Source organism: Polyodon spathula, chromosome 12 (genome assembly GCF_017654505.1).
Source record: "Polyodon spathula isolate WHYD16114869_AA chromosome 12, ASM1765450v1, whole genome shotgun sequence".
Taxonomy (NCBI): domain Eukaryota; kingdom Metazoa; phylum Chordata; class Actinopteri; order Acipenseriformes; family Polyodontidae; genus Polyodon; species Polyodon spathula.
In genome coordinates, this window is record NC_054545.1 from 45029522 (window position 1) to 45055093 (window position 25572).

Here is a 25572-nt window from a genome sequence, read left to right on the forward strand (position 1 = left end):
AACATTTAACAAAGTAGTTCTTTATTTTAACTTACACTACAGGGTTGCAGTTCTTTTTCTCCAAGATTATAATATTGCAGTCACCACACATTTAACATCAAGTAAAACACAACGGTAAAAGCAGGCTGCTCTGTGTTTGGAGTACAGGTGACGCATCGTGGATCTACAATACTAACAGGCAGTTGAAGAGGAAATGTATCTCAGTGAAGGCTTCCTGTTTAAACCCCTCTCACTGTAACATGAGTTAAAGTTAATCTACAATACAAAAAATAATAAAAACCCCAAAACACACACTTTGATAACGTGGTCCCTTGTGACCATGTTAAGATGCCACCCTGCTGCAAGTCTGATTTGCAAAGCAGGTTTTAAACATTTAGCAACACATTCTTTACTAAGGTCATGTCATTTACACTGTGCATGGCCCTTTCAATAATTTTTTAAAAAGTGCACATAAGTTGATATACTGGTAGCAGACTTGGCGAAAGTGGCATTTTGTGGCTCAGCTTTTAATGAACCGTTGCAAGGCTCTGTGTGAACATGGTCCCCATTGCTAGGATAACCGTTTGTAAATAAAACAATCTTCCCCCTAATCAAACCGTGTAAGGTAATTGGCAACAGCGAGATCGCTTTTTCACAGCCACTTACAACTACTGCTTAGACAGCAATGTTTTTTTCACCCCACTCAAATACACGCTTTCATTTTTCACAATCACTCCTAACTCCTATCACTTCCTTGCTATATGGCTTTTTCTATTGCTAGCATTGAACAAACTGACAGCATTGCACGACAGGATCCCATCTAAACACAACTGTAACAGAGCAACACACACAGCAAGGCTATAGCTCTGTTCAATTATTTCTCTACTGCTGTAAACACGCAACACAGAGAGCTTCAAACTGTAGCAATCCCCCCTTTCAAAAATCGGATAATTGAAACTAGAGGTCGGATCGTACAGTTCAGTTGCATTGTTGTTGTTTTGTTTATTAAAGCAGGTCATGTTACACTCAGCGTGGTATATGAAGAATATAATATAGCTAACCCCTAACTCAACCCCCTTCCCTCCCAGTTCATCAGTGGTCTTCAATGCAGAGAGAAAAAAAAAAATTCAACTGCCCACTAGGTGGCGCTCCGGAGCTTCTGTGGTATTACATGGTCATGTGTTCAGGAAGAACATAGGAGATGTCATCCCAGGGATGGCGGTACAGGCCCTGCTTCAGCCTCTTCTGGTCCAAATAGTGTCCTGTGTGACCGGAAGGCAAAATGTGGTTTTGTTAAAACTTGCACATCGCTACGGTTACCAGTCATGCAACTGCTTTTCACCTCACTTAATATCATGGGGAAATCAAAATGCAAGTAAGCCGATGTACAGTCCAGCTGCTGTTAAAGGACAAGGGGCTGTATAAAAAGATGGAAAGTTTGCCCAAGTATGAAAAAAAAAAAAAAAAAAAATGGATGTTGTTTCCCCTTTAATACAACTACCACACGGGGTATATTTGCAGGAATTAACTTTATCCCCCCCCCCCCCCCCCCCCCCCCCCCCAGCTTACCCCCCCCCCCCCCCCCCCCCCCCCCCCCCATGCTCCTGCCCAGTACGAAGATGCCATTCAAAGCGCCAATATCCACGTATTCATCAGCTTCCTCCCTGCAACACAAAGGCAGGTCAGTGTCGCACCCAGAAAAAATAAAACAGGAGAGCACATGGTTGAACAAGCCTTTAAAACAAAATCATATCAGTGGCACACTTCCCACTCCTAAACTGTGCTAGATCAGGACTTAGTCTTGCTGAAGAACAGGAAGTTCGTTCCTCACCGTGTGAAGCCCCCGCAGGTCCTCAGCAGATCCACAAACGCCACGCCAATGAAGCCGTCGACATTGAGGATCAGGTTGGGTTTCTGCGGAAGAAACAGGATCAGCTTTAGGTATGCAATATATCCGCCACGATCATCAGCAACGCTAGTTTATTACTGAACAGAGAAGATTAGTTCAGAGATCGTAGATCCCAGAGTTTCCGTGCACTGTGTTGTATGTACTCCTTGCTCTGTCATTGCTGCTAGTGTCACGTGAGCTGTTCAGTGTGTTGATCTGTAAATAAACCCTGTTCGCCTGCAGGGGGCGTATCAACTTCAACCTTTGTCTCGATCTCCTGCCTGTCACTGGCAAATGCAGCCACCCACAGGGCTACTCTCAAGCATTAATGTATCTTTCTAAACAAGGGATTTAGGAGAGCTCCCTAATACAAGCTGAATCTCAAAACAATAGTGTTAATACAGCAGTTGTTACAGCTGTGTATAATGGTATTTAAAACAGGACTCATTCATCCACCTTAATATCCACCCTTACTCTGGTCCTATCGCAGTCAGATCTGCGATGGATTATTTTATTAGCTTTCAAGACCAGAAAAACCTCTTCAAGCGAGCAGTGAAAATTGAATGCAAAGTAAATTAATTTCACAGGAGGAGGCAGAGCGTCAACACAAACAAACAGAGGCTTGCACTATCGCTCCCTGGTCATATTCCTACAGAGAGGGGTTTGAACTGAGCGGTCAGGACTACCTACCTTGGAAGTTGTGATTTTCTCCACTTCCAGAGCGTAATCCAGCAGAGGAGTGGCTGGGAAGTTCTGCTTCACAAAGTCCTTCAGAATCTGAACCCTCATGTCTGGGTTGTTTATCTGAATTTAAAAACAAAAAAAAAAAAAGACAGAAATACTAAAATGCATCAGCTTAATAAGAGGAGGTCGAGTTAAAAAAAATTAATAAATTCATGCTGGGACCGACAACGCAAGTAAAAACTGAAAAAAAAAAAAAAAAACCAGACCCTGCAGCGTCCTCTATGCAAGGTAAAACCCTGCGTTCACTTACAGACTTGACTCTGTGCCCAATCCCCATGATCAGCTTGCCTTCCTTCTTCATCTTGTTCACAAACTCCATGGGGATGAGGCTGCTGTCGAAGGCTTTGCTGAACTGCTTGGCTGCCGCGTCTAAAGCACCACCGAACCGGTCCCCCTTTGCAGGAAACAGACAAGTAAAAAGTAGTAAGGTTTAGCTTCCTCAATTCTCAAATGCACTGCTCTTTTTTTTTCCACAAACTTTATGGTTGAACCCGCTGTGCTGTTTCGAATTCTTAAAAAAAACAAACAAACAAAACAAAAAAAAATACGCGAAGCAAGAACTTTTCTTTCTGTTTGATAAAAAGCAGCGTTCCTTTATCTTTTCTCCAGAACTTTAAAAACACTCAAAATCATACGATAAAGCATAAGAGGACTTTATTTTACTTTATAGCGCAAGGACTTACGATGGTGAGCAGGCCGGAGGTGAGGCTGGAGATGAGGTCCTTCCCGGCTCTGGCGCAGACAATGGTGTTGTGAGCTCCTGACACTGCGGGCCCATGGTCTGCGGTGACCATCAGGCACATCTCGATCAACTGGCAGGCGTAGCGAGGCAGTCTGCAGGGAGCAGAGTTAATGCTGGTGTCAAGACGTTGCTAAACCGCAGAAGCAGTACACTCTTGTTACAGGCGACCTTTTATGAAGACAGCGCCTTTTATATCGCAGTACCTCAAAGCACTTTACACGGTCAGTTAAAACAGTAAGCAGGCTGCATCAATTAGTTAATTACAAAGCATCAACATCAATAAATAAATATATAGATTGCAGACAGCTGGTATGGTCATGCCTCCAATTGGCCCCATGCTGCCTCATAAGGTCTCTTACTCATAGCTCCCCACTGTAGCACAAAACAAATTTGCTAAATTTCAAATAATTGTTTTATTCCCAAAAAGCAGGACCCTGTCAGTCATACAGCAGCCTGGTAAACTGGTCCCTTGCTGTTTACAGCAGTCCTTGACAGCGGAGTGCACTCTCACTACAGCAGTCCGGGACAGCTGCGCTCTCTCTCTGTCAGGCTCACCTCCTCTGGAACCAGAGCAGTCCCAGCACTCCCCCGATCCCCATCTCCTCCTTGAACACCTCTGTGATGGGCATCCCTGCGTAGATCAGCTCCTGCCCCCGCTCGTCACAGATGCTCGTCATGAAGGAGGCCGGCTTGCGGATTAGACCCAGCTCCTGCACAAGGAGACAGACAGTCTCAGGAGTTACACACACTTGGGAACTAACCACTTGGCATCTTCTAAATGACTAATTAGAAAGCAGCGATTCTTGCAGTGTTGTGTAACTAAATAAAAAAAAAAAAAAAAAAAAAAACTTAAGTCAACCGTTCAGCGACTTCCGATTCCTACACGAGGGTTCAGTTTGCTAGAAAGCGATTAACGCAGCCCTACCCGAGCCCAGGAGTAATCCATTGGCACTGTGGGAGGAGGCACTTCTTTTGCAGGCACAATCACACCCTCTGCAACAAGCTCGTCATACACAGACCTGAGGAGGAGGTACGAGAGAAAAAACAACAAAAAAAAAAACCAATGAATTCCTCTGCTGTGGTGGCAGCAAAGCACACCACTTCAGACTTGCAAACCTGTTCATTTTTATGGTGTTTTTTTAGTGATGAAGATATTAGCTGAAACATCTTCTAGTTTTAGCATTGAATGATTTAAAATCAGTTATAAAGAGACCTGCATTGGCAAAGAAAGAAAAAGGGTGTGCTTGCACATCCTCACTGACGTACTTGATGATGTCGCCCAGCTCGTCGAAGCTCTTGGGTACGAAGGCGCCAGCCTCCCTCAGAGCCTCGTTCTTGGCTACAGCAGTCTCGGAGGCCTGGTTAGCACAGGCTCCCGCATGGCCAAACTGAACCTGAAACAAAACCAAGACACAGCCATTACACCCCCGGGAATTCTGCATAGAAAAACCATTAAATGATGCGGTATCTCTGTACAAGTAAAGGCAAGGTAACAAAGTATTGTGCAGTGTACTGGGTTCTTCTCATACTGGTTATCAAAATACTAGCATAAGTATTATAAACCTAGTAGTTTTAAATTCCAAGATTGAAATAAAGGAACAGCAGCTCTTTCAGTTTGTCTTCCGAAAGAGAACGCCTCCGACCGGACAGGACACGATATTTCTGCATCAGCTGCATTTATGTATCTGAAAGGAAATGTTTTCAAATTAGGAAGACGGTCAGTCTATGTCAATCTCCCCTGGTGGTAGAGCTCTCTGGATCGTATCGGGCGCCACCTTCAGTGTACAAAGCAAAGCACATCTTTTACACTCTTGCTGATATATTTGCAACGTGTGACCATTGTCGTGGCATTTTCTATCAAAAATCAACCAATATTCCCTTTATCTTCAGTGTGCGCCAAGATTTCTCTATTCTTCTCGGTTAACAGCGATATTATTTAATATTGCACGCCTGTGCGTGGCAATACGTTTTATTTGCGGGCATGTAATTCCCCGGGGTGAGCGAATGCATGAAGGAAGATCCATCACCTTCAATAAGAAAATTCACTCGAGCTGATCTACACCACGAAATAACACAAAACAGTGCTGGAGAGACAATATTTATCTTCAGTAACTTGGGCATCATATGGACTGGAAACTGAATTAAGGTGGATTTGTGATCAGGTATTTTTAGAGGATGGAACGGAATTTATGTCAAACCAGCCTACGGCTGTCTTCTCCTTCCAGCCATGAATAATTCAACTGTCCAACATAGCTGTTGCTGCCTGTTGCGTACATTGAACGTTTATTTAGATGTTTTGATCACTCAAGGGATGTTCACCAATGCGTTGTACTGCTCAGGCTTGCAGCATGCTGCTCTTTACTCGCCTCAGAGGAGAACATGGTGGCGCAGGTCCCAATACACCAGGACACCACGGGCTTCGTGATCCGGCCCTCCTTGATCCCCTGGCAGATCTTGTACTCTTCACAGCCACCGATCTGTGGAAAAGGGAACAGAAGATGAGAACAAAGCCAACTCCCCAGCATTACACTTTTGATACTGCAGCTTCTACCTCCACCGTCAACGGAGAAGTGTTCCTCACCTCTCCAAGAACAACGATCATCTTCACCCCTGGAGTGTCCTGATAACGCAGCACATGGTCCATGAAGGTGGAACCAGGATATCTAGAGATGAGAAAAGGAAGAGTCAACATGGTCAAAGATAACAGGAATTAGGACTTCCAAAGATGGCCTAGCTAATCAGAGTGAATCCACAGAGATCCATATATATCTCTCTCCATATAAAAAAAGAGATGTCCGAGCCTAATATTATAGAACCCAGAATAGCTCTCAATTTTGCAAAGACGCGGTGAAATTTATGCTGTAGACCTCTTCTTACCTGTCCCCTCCAATTGCCACCCCTTCGAAGACCCCATCTGTGGTCCTGGAGATGATGTTGTTCAGTTCATTGGACATCCCCCCAGATCGCGAGACGTAGGCCACGCTGCCGGGGCGGTACAGCTTGGAGGCCAGGATGTTGTCCAGCATCCCACCTGTGTTTCCGATCTTATAGCAGCCAGGCTTGATACCGCCAACCTGAAAGCAAGAATTCAGAAGAGGTTTCCTTTAAACCATGACCATGCTTTCCTAAGCCCAGAAATGCTACTTCTATATAAAATTACAATGTTGAGACAGACTACTATTTGAAACTATTCACAACCCCTATAAAAATAACCACAGCCTCAAGCCACAAGATCTGCAACACAATCCCCAATTAGCAACTGTAGGGCAAAAAGCATGTTTTTTTTTTTTTCTGGGCTGAAGAAATAAAACAATAAAAAAAAGGGGGAGCACTCTTTTGTAAAAGAGGCTCTTTTTCTGGGGCTCTTACGGTGGCCGGTCCGATGATAGTGACCCCCTTCTCGTCTGCTTTCTTGATCAGTTTCCTGGTCTGTGCCTCAGGGATGCCCTCTGCAATGATGGCTATGGTGTGGATCTGAGACAAAAAATAAATAAATAAAGTCAAAACCTACAGCACCAATCTCCCTGAGCTCGAACTGCATGTGAAGACAGAGTGCTTCCAAAAGGAATCTCTTTCCACAGAGGTTACAAAGCAAGGCCACGGTCCGAGATCCAGATGGTAACAGCAGGTGAGCGACCCTCCCTGGTAACAGGGACGCCATACTGCATACCTGAGGATACTGCATGGTCTCCATGCTGCTGTCAAAGGCAGAGCGCAGGGAGGCGAAGTTGATCAGGACATCCACTTTGGGGTGTTTCTTCATGGCGTCTGCCATGCTCTTGAAGACTGGGATCAGGATCTCCTTGTGGCCCCAGTAGAACTTCTGCTTGTGATCCCCACTGCACAAGAACACACACAAAAAAAAAAAAGTATTTTATTGCAGGATTACATATGCAAGCCAATCAACCGACTGACCACCACAGCTTGCATCGCAAAATCCTAATCAAGGACAACTTGCGCCCACTTTAAACAAAGTCCTATCTGCACTGTACAAAAACTCAGCAATCTAGCGTAAAGCTATTTGCAACTTTGTTCCGGTGGCAGTAAATGCCGAGCACTGCCAACTTGGTGTCAAAGTCGCACAGTCCCAGCAACATGACTGGCTGTTGCGTGCAACATGTTGTACCGCGTAGACTTCGTGATCATTCATTATTAAAATGAACCTATCGTAGCCTAATGAAGCAGGGCGACACTCACGTGAAGGGGTACACCATCGCTGCCACAGAGGGCTCCACCCGAGAGCAGATGTAATCAAAGTCCAGCATGCCCTGCACTGCCCTTGTCTGCATGCCCCAGACGATGGACTTGGTGTGGCTGCTGAACAGGGTGGTGGCTTTAGCTGCGCAGGGAGAAAAGACAGCACAAGAAGGGACAGGGATGTAAACAAAACTGAACATGCTTGTGCGCCCCATTTCCAGAGCCAAGCAGCCCCCCCCCCAAAAGAAATGTATTTGGTACTGAATTATTTTGGGAGCATCGTATAGGTTGAGCAATACCAGGACATATATAAAACACACACGAGGCAGCAGCAGTAACATGGAAGAGAATTTTAAAAAGTCAACATTTGTGCTGGATCTCTCTAAACGTCCCACTAAACAGACCAGGCTAACAGCAGATTTCAGGAGGTCCCACAGCCACACCATTGGCTTCGCTAAGGCAATTCCTGGTCTCCTGTGGCTGGATTCCACTGCCATTACTGGGATACGGTTTCACGGCTTCACCTTGACCGGAGCTCCACGATGGCTTGTGGGAACCCCTTTCCACTGTAAACCCTTATTTTATTATTATTTCTTCCGAACGCAACTCGATGGAGCCAGTAAAGTAATTCTCAAAAGGTTTATTTCATGCCACATTGAGACAGGAACTCTCAGGCTATCCACTTCAAACCACGCAATTCATTCTCAGCCCCAATAAAATATATCAATGTGTGTGCACGTGTGTTTTATAAAGGAGATATCCCTGCAGTGTACAATAATGAGAACAAAGGTCTTGAGAGATAGATCGGATAGGTAGGCGTGTCAAAAGCTTTTTTTTTGGGGGGGGGGGGGGGGGGGGGGGGGGGGGGGGGGGGGGTGGGTGGGGGGGGGGGGGTGGGGGGGGGTTAAAATTAAAAATATATATTTCAGGATGTTTAGACAAAAGCCCTGTGTTTGAAAGAAAGGAACAGTGCAGTAAACATTTTTTTACTAAAATGATTAACCTTTTATGTACATCCAAAGAGCATTCCACACATACCTCTCCCAAGACCTTTGTTCAAGTTTTTGATATATTTTGATTTTATTCATTTTTTTTTTTTTTTTTTTTTTTTTTTATTCTGGCTTCAAGCTGTTCTGCTACTCTTGTGCAGACTGAACTCCCACCTACTTGGCCAAAACACTTAAGGAAGGAGCCACTAAACCCGTATGAAACATTGCGAGAGAGATAAGGCGACAGTGTCAGTGACAAGCTTCGAGTCAGTGGCTTGTGAACAGCACATAAAACCACAAAAGCCAATCAACCAACCATCACAGCTGGCAGCCTGCCACTGATCTCCTACCTCAAGCACTCTCTGAAGGGGGACTATGCTTCTAAAAGAATGAAAAAATATCATGACGACAAAAAAAAAAAAAAAAAAAAAAAAAAATCATTTTATACCTGAAGCCTTTAAATCGTTTATGACAGCTATACGATACCAGGATCTTAGCCTTTTGTCATCAAGTCCCATTGCTCCCGTTTGGAAAGCAACTCATTTCTTGCAAGTCTCGCTATTTAAAAGCTGTGCCTCCGTTTGTTACCTGGGGGAACGCCAGGCTTCGCCTTTTTTGCTGGAGTGGCTTCACTGCTGGTCTTGGTCTCGGAGAACGAAGCAGTCCGGCTTGTAGCTGGTGTCTGAAACCCAAAACAGACACTGTTAACGAGGCACGAGCATTGATCTTCAGCACAGCAGAAATTCAGGGAGATGGAGATACGATTATCAGGTTTCACAAGACAAACAGTAGCAGTCACTGGAGTGTGTAATTGTGCTGTTGCAATGAGAGGCTTATTGTCATTAAAATGTGTGTCATGCTGCCTTATTTTAACAATACAGGCAATCCAATTACTTTAAGACTACAAACTCAGAGACACTGGACTAATTTTCCTAACAAATGTTTTTGTTTTTAAATCAAAAGGTAATTTATTTCAAGATCTAAAACAACAAACATCAATGTAAGCAGTAAGCCTTGACATCTTTGCGTCAAAGACTCCAATGTTTTTTAATAATACATGTATAAATCTGGTGACATTTACAGAGACAGAGATAGATGTATATTATAGAGACAGAGATAGATAAATAAAAATCGCTTTAGGAATCCTATATCTATTTCATCTACAATGACAGCAGCACTAATGCACTGCAGCAACAGCAATGACAAACTACAGGTTACAATGCAGAAACTCACCACAGGCAGTATGTGTACTCTCAGTATAAAAAGCTGCCTTTTTTTCTTCCTTGTGCTTTCCGTTTTATTCCCTGGCACCCAAGGCGTGCTTTTTGTATTCATCAGCGCACCCCCCCCCCCCCAATCCAGATACAAGAAACTAGCTATAATGCATTATAACCCAAGGGCTGAGGGCTAGAATTAGCTTTTGTGTTCTGAGCAGAGTAAAAACTGTAAATTGTTGGCCAACCTCCAAACAGTCGTCTAATCTAGGGGACATAAAATGTTACACGACTGGGTGGGTGGGGGGGTGTAGCAGGCGTGCAGCAGGGCCACAAACTGGTTTCCAGTCTGGGTTGGTAGTGAACTCGCCATTTCCACAGTGTTCTATCAACACCCCATGGTGTGGTTGTGGCCCATGGTGACAAAATCCTTAAACAGCCCTTGCAAGAGGTTTGCAATCAAAAGGCTCAATTTAATAATTCATCTTGGGGAAATGCCTCCGACAACATGAACGTACTCAGGGGCAGTCCTTACCGAAGCACTGCCGCTGGAGTTCAGCAAGAAGTTGGCAGTGTGGGCGGCGGTGGGCGGCTGGTTAGGGATTGGACGGTGTCCCAGAGCCATGCCCACAATGGCAGTCATGTGGGTCTCAGTGCCAAACACGTGGATCGGGATTCCAGTGGTCTTACCTACACAGGGAGGCGGGTAGAAAAAGAGGGAGGAGCAGATTAAAAACCTAGTCTTGAAAAGAAACCTTGTGCCCAGAGTAGACGTGCCTGTTTTTGGAAACTGCAGTTTAAGCATCACTCACATGGCTGAGTGAAGCAATCAGATTTCTTCCCATTTAGTCTAATGAACAGGGTGCACTACTGAAAACTTACTGGAAGAGGGCAGACTATTTGCTGTACCCTTTTCTGCACTCCGACTGCAGAGGAACACAAAGACTGAGCAGCATGAAGGACATAAAGCACCAAATCATAATATTATAGACCTTACATTAGCACTGCTCTTGGACTACCTTACATTACCGTCGGCAAGGCAGTTCCAGATTAGACTAGCTGGGGTCTACAAAGCCAGCGGAGGGTCTTACTTTCACCCGAACTAAAGGAAGCACTTTGCTCACCCACTTCCCCCATGACCCGCAGTCCTTCCTGGTAGTTGGGGCCGCCTCTCCGGACGAAGATTGTCACTTCATGTTCCTTCAGGGGTACCTGGTAATCCTTGATGGCCCTCACAATACCCTGCAATCAACGATCAAAACCAGGCACACTAACAAGCAAGCATGCAACCTTCACAGACAAAAAAATGCCCGTCCAGTCCTGCAGGAAATATTACAAAAAAATGTTTGCTTATACAAGGCAATCATGCACTTACTTCTTCCATTTGACCCTGCATAAAGACTAGGAGAGTTTTTGTGATCTGTCCCTATATGGAGGTGGCCATGCATTAAAAAGGTTAAGTAATCAAACCAAGCAAGCCTGGTTAACGCTGCAATGGCCACATTGCTCCTTGGGTACTTGAGGGACAAGCCACTTGGTAATCACCCTGGAATTCCCCCCCCCCCAAAAAAGTGAACTGGTTTGCATCAACCACATGGATTCTGGGGTACTGTAAAAGCTCTAAAATAAAAAAAAATAAATAAAAAAAACAGCTGTTACTTTTTGGGACAGGCTGATACAATCAATCCCTCATTATTTGCCATGTGAGCCAGCATGAACTCTTCTGAATTCCAGGCTGAAGGAAGGTCAGGGTTTAATGGAACTCAATACTAACAGACTGCAGCACTCTGTCATGCTTTCTGAAAATGAACAGCACTGCTTGAAAGAGGGGCGATTCAATGGGAAAAACCACCAGACCAGGAACATCAACACTCCACTGCAAAAAGTTACCTTGAAGGTTGCAGCGACGTTGGTGAAATTGGCAATGCTGCCTCCGATAATCAGGACTTTGCCTAAAGAAAGAAAGAAAGAAAGAAAGAAAACAAGCAAGCTAAATCAAGGAGATGGCACATTTCAAATTAAAATAGTTACGCACTGGAGCACGGCTTGACTGATTAAAAAAGAAAAAAGTGCAATTTGTGGATGTTTGGCTGAACACAAAATATGTTCATTCTTAAAAGGGGAGTGTTGTATCGCAATGTTTTCAGGGCATGGTTCTTTCAAAAAGGTATAAAGGGGAATTTGATCGGGGGGGGGGTTCCCCTTCTCACCGTCATTGTGCTTCTCCCTGGTCATCAATGACAGGATGGTCTTAGCGTAGTCGTAGGTCTGCTGCTCGCTAGGGGCTCCAGAGTACTCTCCATAATTAGCCAGCTCGTCCACTCCACCCAGGTCACAGATGGTGTCACTGCAGAGGAGAAACTCAAACTGAATACTTAGCATACCTTTACACCAGGGCTTCTCAAACCAGAAGACACTGGGGTCTCGAGGAACAGGTTGGAGAAGCCATGCTTTACATTAAAGTAAACTTAAATTCAACGAAATCTAAAAAAAAAAAAAAAAAAAAAAAAAAAACAGGCAGAACATTATGACAAAATAGATGCAGATCTGTCCTGCCTAGGCATCTTCAGATATTAATAAATAACTCAGATAGATAGCAGACCTGTAGACAACAGAGGCTCCCCCCCCAGCCACCATGGTCCAGATCCTGCCTCGGGGGTTGAGAATGGTCAGCTTCAGACTGGCTCCACTCTTGGCATCCAGGTCAGCAATGTAAGCTTCCTGCAATGCAAACAAAACAGAATCCCTTTCAACCGTACGAACACCCAAAATCGATGCAGGGGTGCAGAGGCTTGTATACCGACAGGGCTGCTGCAGTAGAGGGCAGTCCTCCTTCAAACCTGTTCTTGAAGGCAGTTTCACCTTACTGTTGCATTTTACTAATGCAGATCCACGAATATTTTGGCCACGCAGGGATGGAAATAAGACTCCCATTGCATAGCGGTTTGATCCATTTCTGGTTTTACTACAAGTTTAATAAAGACAATACCTACAATACTTGTTACCAATACCTAAAACCAAAACCTGGAATGGGCAAAACTGCTATGTAATAGGAGTCATAGAAATCAGCTCCCTGCCACGTCTTGCGCGATTTCTTTCAGGAGTGTTGGTGTGGTGTAGATAAAATAGCATCCATCCTTCCCCCCACCCAACCGAAGTTGTTTGAGAGCATGCAATCACCACCAAGTTTGTCCAATCTTACAAACTTCTGTGTTCTTCTTATAAAACAACAACAAACAATACTACAAAAAATAAAGAGAGCAAGCGTAAGGAATGTAAGAGTAGTACTTCAGAAAAGATATACACTGCATTTAAAAAAAACGGCACAAATTGCTATACATATCTATATATCTCATCCCTGTTATATAGGACCAACATTTGATTGGTTGATTATTTCATTTTTCTGCCTTGACAGCACTCGACAGGATGAAGTTTCTTGACAATAACATCCATTAATTTTGACACAAAGTAAGAAGAGGATTTCTATCATCTCCTTGGTTCATTAGCCCCACAAGTTCCATCAAGACAGCAGCTGCCAAGAGTTGTCTAGGCAGGAGGGTCACGTACTTGAAGGTCGATTAAGACATTATTTACGGCTGCCAAGGCTTTTTATCTTATTACTGTACAAGTGGAAAGTTTTCCTGGATGGTTCTTCCTTGAGAAGGACATCTGCAAGAGATGACTCAGAGCTGGATTTATTAGTGGCTGCAACCTTTTTCCTGTAATGACTAAGAAAATTGAGTCAGAGCACAATTATAAAATGACCAAACCTTAGCAAAATCAAGCCATAGTGCACACATAACTTATTATACTACCTATCAATAGCAGCAAGCACAGCTGGTGTTACTCATGGGGGCAAACAGGTGTCAATGACTGGATTATGCCACTTTAAGGTCCAGTAGACTTTTGCGATATCACTTTGTAGTTTTTTATTGATTACACAATGTTAAATACATCTAAAAGTATGTTCATACACCTGTTTGTTTTTTTTTATCCTAAAAAATTCTAGGCTATGCAAAGCATTTGGCCACAGATGCAGAATTTGAGTTCCGTCTCTCTTACCTCAATGACAGTGGCCCTTAGAAAAAAGTTCCCCCAGTAAAAGCACAGCAAAGTGTAAAAGCATGGTAAAGCAAAGGTAAGCAGAGTGGTACAGTAAGGCACATTCATAAGAACAGGGCAAACTACAGTTAATACACAGTGTAACCATGGGGAAACTGCACATGGTAAACTCTTCTAAAAAAGGGAGCATAGGCACAGCAGGGGACCTCACCTCAGGGTAGGCTTCCCTGCCGAAGGGAGGAGGGAACTCTACATCCCCCCACTTGGCTTTGCAGATGTAGTCGGCAGTGGCATCTAATTTAGCTGCCATGTCCAGCACATACACTCCATTCTTGGTCACAACTAGGGAGAAAAGAGAGATCAATAGCAAAATAATAATAAAACAGCCTTATAGAACAACTGAAAGTATTAAACATATCCACGACTATACCCTGGTCACAGAGAGTGTATAGAGGTTAAGCTGAAGGAACCCATTCTCAGGACACTAATTTAATTGATAACATTCGATCTGTTTGCATTCCCGTCAATAGCAATCACCCTGTAACAATGATAAATCACATGGCACTGTAGCAGCGGGCCGCATGGAAGGACCTCTACGTGCTGGATTCAGAACAGATTTCCAGAAGAAAACTCAACAGCTTTTCATTTGTAATGGTGCTAGCATAACTGTCGTGGTTTCGTTTGATTAAAAAAGGGCGTACCAAGGGGGTTGATCTCCAGGTATGTGAAATACAGGTCTTCGTACAATCTGAACAGGCCCACTATGAAACTGGCCAAAACACTGTAAAGAGAAAGAAAATAAAACACTGAAAATGAAAAGGTACTGTGCAGCCAAACAGAAAAAGAAAGAAAATGAGAGAACGAGCACGCCAGGTATGAACCCCCCCCAGTTTATTCTTTTTTCTTTATCAGGTGGACGCGATACAGGGATGACTTGAGTCAAAGAGTGACATTAGGGATTTGGAGAGAAGTTCAACCCTGTGAAGGTCATCAATTTAAAACTGTTTCAACATAACATCTAGTTTATTAGGTTTTTTTTTTTTGTAATAAGTCAGTGCTCTGGGTTACTTGGAGGTTGCTGCTTTGTGCAGAACACAGTATATTTGGGGGATCTTACCAGGTTTTTTTGTGATATTAAAGTGCAGATATAAAAAGCGTACGGGAGACAGAACAGATTAAAAAAAGGATCCACGCTGCTTACTCTCTCTTGTGGGCAGGAGCGTGGCCCAGGAGATGGTTCTTGACATCCGCCTCGGTCAGCTTCTCATCCACTCCCACCAGGAACTTGTGCGCTTTGGAGTCCACATCCCCGATATCCACGCCCCCCTCGTGGTGGAACAGCACGTGGTCTCCTTCACGGGAGGCGTAGATACACGCATAAAACTCCTCCTCCTGCACGCACATGCACATGTCAACATACACCTCCAGTGCCACTGCTCTTTATTCAACAGCTCTGGAGCATCACCCTACTGAATGAACTCATTGTGCTTCACAAAGTCCAATGAAACTCGCTGAACAATGTTATGTTAGCCCATTGAAATCGCATGACGCTTTGTAGTTTTCCCCACACACGTACAGAAAAAATGAGAACAATTAAAAGAAATGAAATTGAGAAATGACAAATAAGAGTATATATATTTTACATATACACATACACATACACATACACATATATATATATATATATATATATATATATATATATATATATATATATATATATATATATATATATACACACACACACACACACACACACACACACACACACACACTTTTTTTTCGCTAGAATCTGAGATATAACTGGATGCGAAACTTTTGGCCAGAGCTGTACAGAAAACATGAACGGCATGCCTACCTGCTTGTGAGGTACAAAAGGCTCGATGAGGAAATTCTTGAGAATGCCTTTAGCCTTTGCGACCTACAGGAAATGAAAAACAATAATAATAATAATAAAAATCTGTGACTTAAATCACAGGGATGAGAGCAAAGACTCACACACAGGCATGCACTTTCATGCAGACACGAATTAATTTGAATGAATTGTCGATTACGAACCTGGTCAACCAGCCGTTCCTCGTTATGAATTTATACATTAGAGACACATATCTTCGGGTGTCCCCACAAGTCGGGCATCACAAGCAGAAGGAATAATATTGGTTGCTTCCGTTTCTTTCAGGCGATCAAATGCATTTAAGCAAACAGGATTTGAGATTGTTATGTGAGCGCAGGTGGTCAGTGGGGCGTGGCCACCCAATTTAAACAGAGAACACCCTAAATATTGGTAACATAGGGCATTGCCTGCAATGCCAGACTTAGGGGGCATGTGGAAGAGCGGCTTACAGTATGCAGTGTTTAATCACAGAATCCAGACAGGTTTCATACAGCATGTGTGTTTCACACAGACAACTGCATTTCTGATTGGAAGGGGGTTAACTTGTTACAGAAACACGTTTGCCAGGTCAAGGAAACGTCACAGCATAGATTTTATGACTTATTCCGCACACTATATCAACAGCAGTCAGTCAGTCTCACAGAGATTAGCAAGGGCAAGCAGACCTGGATGTGTGTCTATATACTGTGGACAGCTTCCAAAGGCAGGACTCTGTTAGATGTATTTGGATATTGAAAATTCCAGTACAAGCTGATCAAGAATGCATCATGCACTTTAAATGAATTCTTATGAAGCTTTGCTATCAAAACACCACGCATACTACTATCAGATAAGCAAACAGCTGTTGCTGGAAAAGCAAGATTGATATTTAAAAAAAAAAAAAACACACAACACCTTAATCTTAGCAAGTCAAGCATTGTAAAATTCAGCCACATTTCAAAAAGGAACACGAAGCAAAACACTTTTCATTGCCCTCTGCTCCCAGCCCCAGAGAGTGCTAATCAAAGAGGGGAGGGGGGCGGATGAAATGAATCTGCTTTCACACCGGAACTGCTGTTCGCTGTATATAATCCATGACATTTTAATTAAGCCTAAGGATAATGAGATTCAAAAGCAATGCAACCCAATGATAAAAGAGAACATAAATGTGTCAAAGCGAGTTGTAATCTGTCAGGGAGGCACTTAGGCTAAAGTGAGTGTCCTCTTTAGAGCCCAGACACACAGTAACAAACTGTCCCCACTGTTATACAGCAATATACCACTACAGTGCTGCTATAAATCTGTGTACAAATCCAATGCTTTACCATTTGATACACAGTACAAGGGAAAAAACCTACAGCAACCACAATTACTACAGCCTGTGCTTTATTATTATTAATGAATTTATTATTATTTTTTTTTTTAAGATTGTTAATGAACAAACCATTCAACAGACGTTTCTAATTTTGACGTAAAATCTAGCCGAGTAAATCACAAAATCACTGTAGCGAAATTGTGCATGCAGGTAACGAACTAAAACAAAAGAAAGAAAAACATTTTCATATATGCTTTGACATTTAAGAGGAATTCTGAGAATTGCCCTCCCCCGACCAGAAAACTCAAACAGCTTTCCGAAGTGGTATTGCAATTAAAATTCACGTGGTTTGCTATAGAAGAACAAGAGGTTATTCTCTTCAGGACAGCCACCTGGGAAACGTCAGCGCGTTTATTCTCAGACTTTTCCCACTGGGTCCTGCTTGAACAGAAAGGGTCGCTTTTGTAGACACAGCCACCCACACAATGGCAGGATATCACCGGCGGAGTTTCTCAAACCGTTTGGATTCTGCCAGTTGTGACAAACAGCTATGATCCACAATTGCAGAATGAAACATGGCCAGATTGGGAATAAGGGGACTGAATGCTAAATCCATCAAAACCAACAGACTCTCCATTCCCCTGTGCTAGGAACAGCTTCAGGGCAGAGGTAGTTGCTTGTGGCCGTAACCAATCCAGTCAAGAACCTGGTCCAACTTTTCAATTACTGATCAGAAAGCCCAGCCGTAAATCAGATCGTTTTAATACGAATCAAACATTGCAAATGGAGCCATTCTATAAAACATACATTTTTCTACAATGTAATTGTATAGGCATGTACACAGTACGGGGCACTTGCTCGATAAAGGGGTTTAGTGTATATAGAATATCGTATAGGGTGCCTTACCATGCAGGCCGCATATCATTTTTCAGCTGGCTCCATCGCATCAATATCAGTCTGTCTTCTATATACTTGCTTTGTCAATTGGCTACTGTATACAACAATCCAACATGCATGTCTTTATTAACCAGATAAGATAACCATGGTCAGCTATACCCTGTGGTCAGTAAAGACCTCCATGCTTGCCCCTCAAATAAGCCATGACCTCCCATACGTCAGTAAAGATCTGTATTGACAGCTCCTTGACACTTAATTATTAACAAGATGCTTCCTGGAGCCTGACCGATACCACTGCCAGCAATATAATGATGAAGAACTTGTTGCACTGTCACAGAGAGAGAGAGAGAGAGAGAGAGAGAGAGAGATTCAAATCCATCTCACCCAAGGCCATCAGACTATAAAACGAACCAACGCTGTCAAAATGACACTACAAAGCAAATCGCATGAGAAGTGTGTGTGTTTTTTACTGAAGCAGCATTTAGAGGAACTGGGCTCATCTTTAACCCTTTTTGTTCTCTGTTGTTTCAGCTTCAGCAAAGCTGATGCAGCAACACAACACAGGCGTATTTGCCATGGAGCACTGTTGACAGGCATGGTTAGCACATTTACTGAAGGAGGATATAGATCACTCCATTGGGTCTCCAAGGCTAATTCTGTGCTGACACTCCCAGTGCAACGAGCAGTGTTACAGGACCTGTCACCTGTCTGTGATTTGAGGTTAAATGCTCCAAAACCACAAGCCCGGCTCTTTTGCACAGTGATTAAGATGCTCGCTGGTTTGCGCCTAGACTCCACCCTGTTACGCCTGCATCAAATGAGTTTGCAGACCCTAGGGTAACAAGTAACAGAGATCCAGCACTGAATAGCTTTCCTATCCTACCCTTCTCTCACACACACATTTAATTACATTTTTAAAAACAGGATTTTTATATTGATTTCTCTCTCTCTCTCTCTCTCTCTCTCTCTCTCTCAATCTATATATATATATAATACACAGACGCATTATAAAAGGGTTACATCGACTGGATACTCAACATGGAAGAATGGTGCACACAGTGATTGAAGGGGGCTATTCAGGGTTAGCATGAATATTTTATACCTTGCATTCCTTCAAATCCAATGAGAGAACACTTGAGTGTTCTGGGGCAGGTGGCGGCACTCACCGTGGTTTCCTTCATGAGTCGTGGTTTGAGCCACTCCTTCACACCCTGCAGGTCAAGGTTCACTCCAACCAGCCCCAGCTTCCCTCGACGCTTGATCAGCTGATCAGGCTTGACCACCAGGCGCTGGGGAAAGACAATGACCCCTAATCAACATCATTATTTAATTTGGCAGACGTCTTTATCCATGGCGACTTACATGTGTTACAGGGCAGTACAGGGTTACAATGCAAGATTCATATTTAAATATAGTACAGTTTCCAGTAAGTGCAATAAAACAATTAAATAGGGTGCAACAAATTAGTATCACAATAAGTTCTATCTACAGTGACATAGTGGTGCAATAATACATTGGCTGAGGAGCCAGTAACATGGTCCAGAGCAGAGCAGAGCAGGAGGGGCAAATCAAGAGAAACAAGTAAATAACTCAGGAGTTAAGCTTTGTGAAAAAGACCTGCAGTTACATTTTATTTATTCATTTATTTATTTAATTATTATTTTGAGTAATATGTAAGACACTTTCAGTAAAAACTTGTTAAAACTTCTATTTTTAACCCCGTTTTCTTTCAGTACATCTGTACTGTTGCTTAATTACTGTATTAAGAGAATTTCAAAAATGTACATAACCTTGCAGAAGTCTTTGAATAACACAACAGTTTAATTTTTTTTGCAAATGGATAGCCATTTAATACTGGACACTTGCCAGAGCTGTGCTCAAGGCAAAAGTTAAATTGCATTTCCCCCCATAAATCTTGTCAGTATTGCTACATTTTACTGCCAGTCGTGTCCCTGTCTGTCAAACAGAACCATCGCTGGCCAAAGAGAGATACTTAAGCAAATTCTCCTTGCTCTCCTTATCCTTCATACTGCTGTAGCCCAAACCGCCTCTCAAATTCAATTATTTTCAAGAGTTTGCGTCTGAATCCATTACAGCAATGGTTCAGAGTTCTATTCCAGTAATGAATGTCATTATTACTGCATGTTCTTTCAGGGCTGCCAAGCGAGACACAATGCACCTTTCCACTGTACGGGCAACATCCACGGGACACTATAAAACATAGTGATCATAATGACTTGCAATATTTTGGAACTTGTCTTGCATTTCATTAGAGTGAAAACATCTCCATGCAATTATCCAGAGATGAGCAAGTGTTTCTGATTTCCAATACACCGGACCATGCTGGGCCCGGTCTTACCTCTGTGAGGAGCCAGGGGTGGTCCTGAGCGAGCCGATCCCAGTCCGTGTCTGTCGTCACAGAGGCGTATCTGAAGCGGTTTTGCACAGCGGCCGAGGTGCAGATGTGTTTGTACAGGAACTCCTTCCCAGTCTGTTCGGAGATCGCCTTGGCAGACATGGTTTCGTTCTGGTCGAACCAAAACAAAAAAATACATCAAGAAATCAGACTCTAATTTGTATATAGCGCCTTTCATGGCAAAGCCAACTCAAAGAGCTTCACAAATCAAATAACGCAAAAAGGCCAATGAAACAAAACCACACAATAAATGAAAACACCAAATCCTGCTCCTAAAGGCTTGAGAGAACAAACAGGTCTTCAGACACGACTTGAAACTTAAAATAAAATGCTGCAATATAACAAATCGCTTGTTAAACAAAAAAAAAAAAAAAAAAAAAAACAACACACACCTTTATAGTAAAGAATCCCACCCACTGTTGTAGGGAAGGGAGGGGGGTCTGCTTGAGATTCTGCAAAAAATTATTTCACCCTTGCTGCTGTCATCCGTAATGTTGAAAAGTGTACACAACCATTACAGCTAGTGCCTCATTTAGCGTAATTCTGCGAGAGCTACTGTGAGCATCTGCTTCTAGCGATGACCAAAACAAATCATCCGGAGCTTCAAAACAGTCAAGCAGAATTCAAAGATAAAACTGTAAGAAAACCGCTAAGCCAAACATTGCCTCACTCGGCATTACCTTATTATTGAAACGAGATGCCAGGGGTGTTATTAATTAGTCATTTAACAGACGCTTTTATCCAGAGACTAGGAGGTGAACTATGCATCAACAACTGCTGTAGAGTCACTTCCAAAAGGACCTCGTTTGGGTTGCCTCTCACTCGAAGGACGGAGCACAAGGAGGTTCAGTGACTTGCTCAGGGTCACACACAGTGAGTCAGTGGCTGAGCTGGGATTTGAATCAGACCGCATTCACTGTATGTGAATCTCCTGAGCCATCGGGAGGGGAAATAAGGAAACTGAAGCAGGTTTATCCTGTAGATATTGCTAAGCAACTATACACAACACTACAATGCAAACAAAATAAAAAGTGTGGAGCAATTGGACTGATTTCAACAGCTGTAATCACCAATACTATGGACCTGGTTAACCAAAATTTGTAATTCCGTATTTTAGTATTTTTAGCCATACAGTACAGAGGCACAGTTTGTATCTATGGTTGGGACGCCTCTGGTTAGGGGCTCACAGCTGGGGTTGAACCGTGCACAAGCAGCTCTTTGTGCACAGGAAAGCCAGGATCTAGCAGCTATACCAGATTACAAACTTTAACTACAACGCGCAAACTTTACTAAATGGTGCATGTCATTCTAGTATTAGCAGCCTATTTGCATGTACGTCACTAAACTATGAATAAACCACACCGATTACAGCGGACAGGAACAGGATTCAAATTGCAACTGGCCTCATTCATTCTTCCACAAATAAATTTGCTTGTGGTAAGTTTAAGGACAAGACAGACTGAATGCAGTTCTTTTTATGTAAATACAGCATCACTTTAATGCGTGTCAGAGCGTCTATTAAATCATTTCCACTACTTAATATATTCCCGGGCCCAAGGCACACACCCACACAGACAATGCTGGTTTCTACCAAGTATTACTCATTTCATGTTTGCAGGCAAATTTAAAAAGAAAGGGTTTTATGTTGGGAGTGAGCCACTAAACTAAAGGCTATGTTTCAGTGGATTGGAATAAGCACACTGTATTGTACTTTCAACACACTGCACATACCCTGCACTGTTAGGAATTCTGCATTTGGGGATGGTGACACTGCCAGATGACTTGGTAACGTAATTATACACTAAAATGAAGTTACCGTTACAATCTATCAAATTAGTTTGCTCGCATCCACCTGATGAAGACGCATATGTGGTCCGGAATGCAGATGTGGCTAACTATGGAAGCAACACGCATTAGTCTCCAATCTCAGAACACTGCACAGAACAGAACACAGGCGTTCTGCAGCATAACACCAGACTCCCTGGTAACGAGTTTCCCTATAATATGGATCCCTGGTTATCAGCTATGTAAATAAAGGGCACAAGCCATCTGGAAGATGAATGTATTTATTTGCTGCAACAACATTTCAGCGAGATACATGAATTGAGGTTCCCAACCGAAAACGGTTTACATCAGCCTTCAAGGCTCAAGATAAGGACATGACACGGCAATAAAATCGTCAAGAACAAAAAGATGCTATGAGTGTATTGACGACAGCTTGGGTGCGCACCGAATACCGGATGATAAACAACGGCTTGTCAGCTTTACTGTCAGTCTTCAAATGACGGCTATAGCCAAGGCATGTAACGCCCTGCTCTACCGATACTGAAAAACCTTTGACAACCCTTTTCCAAACAGTTGCAAAATTAGCAATGTGCAACACAGTTTTCCTGTCAAATGGCTAAGCCTTCTACGGACCAACAAACTAATGTACCGACTTATAACCACCTGCTGCTGCAAGTAATAACAGCATGCCTGTCTAGAATTAAGGTTGTCTGTCCATTAGCTGCAACTACAACGAAGTCAAGACGCACAGTACAAAACGATGGGAATGTGCTCAGTTTACATCTCTGCGGATCTTGCTTTCTATGGAATCATTCTTGACTGCAGCACAGTTCAACATGCAGGTCGCTACAAGGCAAGCGCTCAATACAGACTGTACCGTAATGAAAAAGAGGATTGTTCCAGGATTTTCTAAACTCCAAGGGATTTATATTTGTGGCTAGTGCGTTAAATCAATCTACAACTTACTCCTGGTAAAGTTACGGAGCAAATAAATCATAATTAGTTTGTCCAACATGAATTTTTTTTTTTTTTTAAATATAACCCTGAATTGATCTATTGTCAGTCGTTTTAACAGCAACCCTAAATGTATTATAAATCTACAGTAAACTACTCTTTTTAAAACTAGTATATTTATTTCGTCTGTACTCAAAAAACGTCACTTTTTTTTTTTTTTAAACCGAAAATTCACAGTTTGTCTGTACAATGGCACGACTGTACTACTCCAGCGAGGCAGGAAAACGAGTTCCAACCACTTCACGTTTAATTCTAAAACATAATCTGAGATTTGTTTGGGTAAATTGGTTTTAATTATCAATACGTTAATAAGAGAAATGGGAACAGACCGTTGCAGTAAATCATATTTTTCGCAGCTGTACTGACAACAGCAAAACAGCTGCCTTAATGTCAACAAAACATCCCGAAATCCTACCCGGCAGGAACGCTGCAGCTTTCCACACAGGCTGCAGGAATTCCCACCTCAAGACTTCCACCCAAATCCGTCACCGCAAACTCAAGATCTGATTACCCGAACACAAAATGGATTAGTACGGGTCTTCTTACCTGACCAGACACATTGAAAACGATTACATTATACCAATCACACGTTCTGCAATTAATGATTATAATAGAAAAGATACCGTTTCTATTCTGAAAGAAGACTGACGTAAACTTTCTATTTGATGTTAGTATTCGGCTATGCATACAGTGCTTACCTCTCATTAAACCCGGTCGTTGACAGAGGATGGTCTCTCTCGAGTCAGTGGCGCTGCTCTATCTATTAATGTCTCTGTTACGGGTTATATACACCAAGCAGACGCCCCTCAAGCCACAAACCTTGCTCTTCCAGCCCCACTTCTCTACCTCTCCTCGTTGTCTGCTGATGTGGTTACATGACCTCCCCCGGCTCTAAGTGGTTCATCCAATCCCACGTGATGATCCGCTCCGGGCTGGCTACACCCACCCGTGTCCCCGTTTTGCCCGTGGGTGATACCAGGGAGCGGGATGTGAAACTGTGTCCCTATTCCTCGCCATGACGGCTCCGATATCTCCATGTGAAGAACGGGCGGCTGGCTCTGCGTAGGATCCCCAATTCTGTACCTGATTGCGCAGGATGGTGCGTTTCACGGGAGATGTAGTTCTTAAGTGAAAAAAAGACTGCAGTTCCCAGGATGCATTGAAGCCCAGACGGGCTATCACATCCCTGATTGACCAGAGGTAGACCTGATCACTTTTTAGGGGCGTGGTTAGAAAATAAGCATTTTTTTTTTTTTTTAATGTCAGACCACTGTGCTTTAATTTGGCATCTTAAACAACTAAAAAGTCTCATGCATTTTTTCATTTGTGTGGCTCTGTGCTCCTTTTCTCTTAGTATTTTAAATTAATTTTGCATGTGCAATCTAGTCAAGTAATCAATTAAATTAGACAAGAACTAATTTGCCTATTTTGACACTTTCCCCATGATTTTCAGTGCCAATGGTTTGATTTCATACGCACAACCAATCAAAACCACAGAAGCAATGGGGTGTTCTAATAAATCACACACATATATAACCTTTTTTTTTTCCCTAGCACCATCAGCACGTACAGTTTCTTGTTAAGTGCTACCTTTTTAAATGAGCCAACAAGTTTTGCAACAGCTCTGGTCTACCCTGCAGTCTGCCAGTGCTGAGCCAGCTGTAGAGTGCCTGCATCCATTGTGAAATACTGCAAGTTTACCAGCGTTCAGAAGCTGAAGGCCAGGTCGACAGATAGGGCGGATACCCGGACAGCTTCATGGGTGCAATTAACGAACAATTAAGTGTTGAGCTACTGTAGGGGAAACAACACCAGTATAAGAAATGTGTAATATGATTGAAATGTAAAAAAAAAAAAGAATCACTTTAAAGCGACACTTATATAATCCACATTTTAAATATTAATGATGTATTTTATTCATTTATTTTACATTTACCCCAAATGCTGACGAAGACGAGAGCGCATTGACTACGACTGTGGACCGACACACACACACACTTCGTGGAAATACTTGTAGAAATTAGATACACGCATTACAAATTATATGTGTTACCATAGTTTCAGTATACAAATAAAAGGCGGATTTGTAGAATAATTCTTTAAAAAAATATATATTTGAATGGCGTGCGTGTACCTTTTAGGACTACACCGCTGGTAATAAATAAACGTAAGAAGGTAACTATGGAAGCCCCCCTCAATATATATATATATATTGGGCAGCTGGCTCTTTGAGCTAATATATAGGGGCCCCTCTATAAGATTGCTTGGCGGTAGCTCAGTAATTCTGAATCCGATAACCAATTATTAGATCTAAATTAATATCCGCTACATTTTCAGCACCAAACTCTTTTTACTTGTGCCCGGATAGATTGTATTATCCTATTGCAATAGATTTAGGTTTTGTAAGCTGTGCTGAAACAAATAAATGTGAAATCCAATTTAATGGCAGCACACGTT

The 25572-nt window shown here is 42.7% G+C and overlaps 1 protein-coding gene across 1 annotated transcript; it reads right to left on the reverse strand.

Moving 5' to 3' along the window:
* On the reverse strand, positions 1-24155 carry LOC121324381 (ATP-citrate synthase-like). Its single transcript, XM_041266144.1, has 28 exons — positions 23814-24155; positions 20260-20427; positions 19067-19189; positions 15674-15736; positions 15017-15207; positions 14517-14596; positions 14027-14157; positions 12356-12474; positions 11964-12100; positions 11644-11705; positions 10878-10995; positions 10289-10443; positions 9128-9221; positions 7551-7692; positions 7024-7192; positions 6723-6827; positions 6231-6427; positions 5935-6016; positions 5720-5830; positions 4620-4747; positions 4279-4372; positions 3909-4063; positions 3295-3445; positions 2862-3005; positions 2558-2671; positions 1811-1893; positions 1577-1643; positions 1-1251 (listed from the first exon to the last, which is right to left on the reverse strand). Exons 2-28 carry the CDS (start codon positions 20416-20418, stop codon positions 1147-1149), a joined length of 3279 nt encoding a protein of 1092 aa, XP_041122078.1. The 5' UTR covers positions 20419-20427; positions 23814-24155; the 3' UTR covers positions 1-1146.
* Between the last annotated feature and the right edge of the window lie 1417 nt (positions 24156-25572).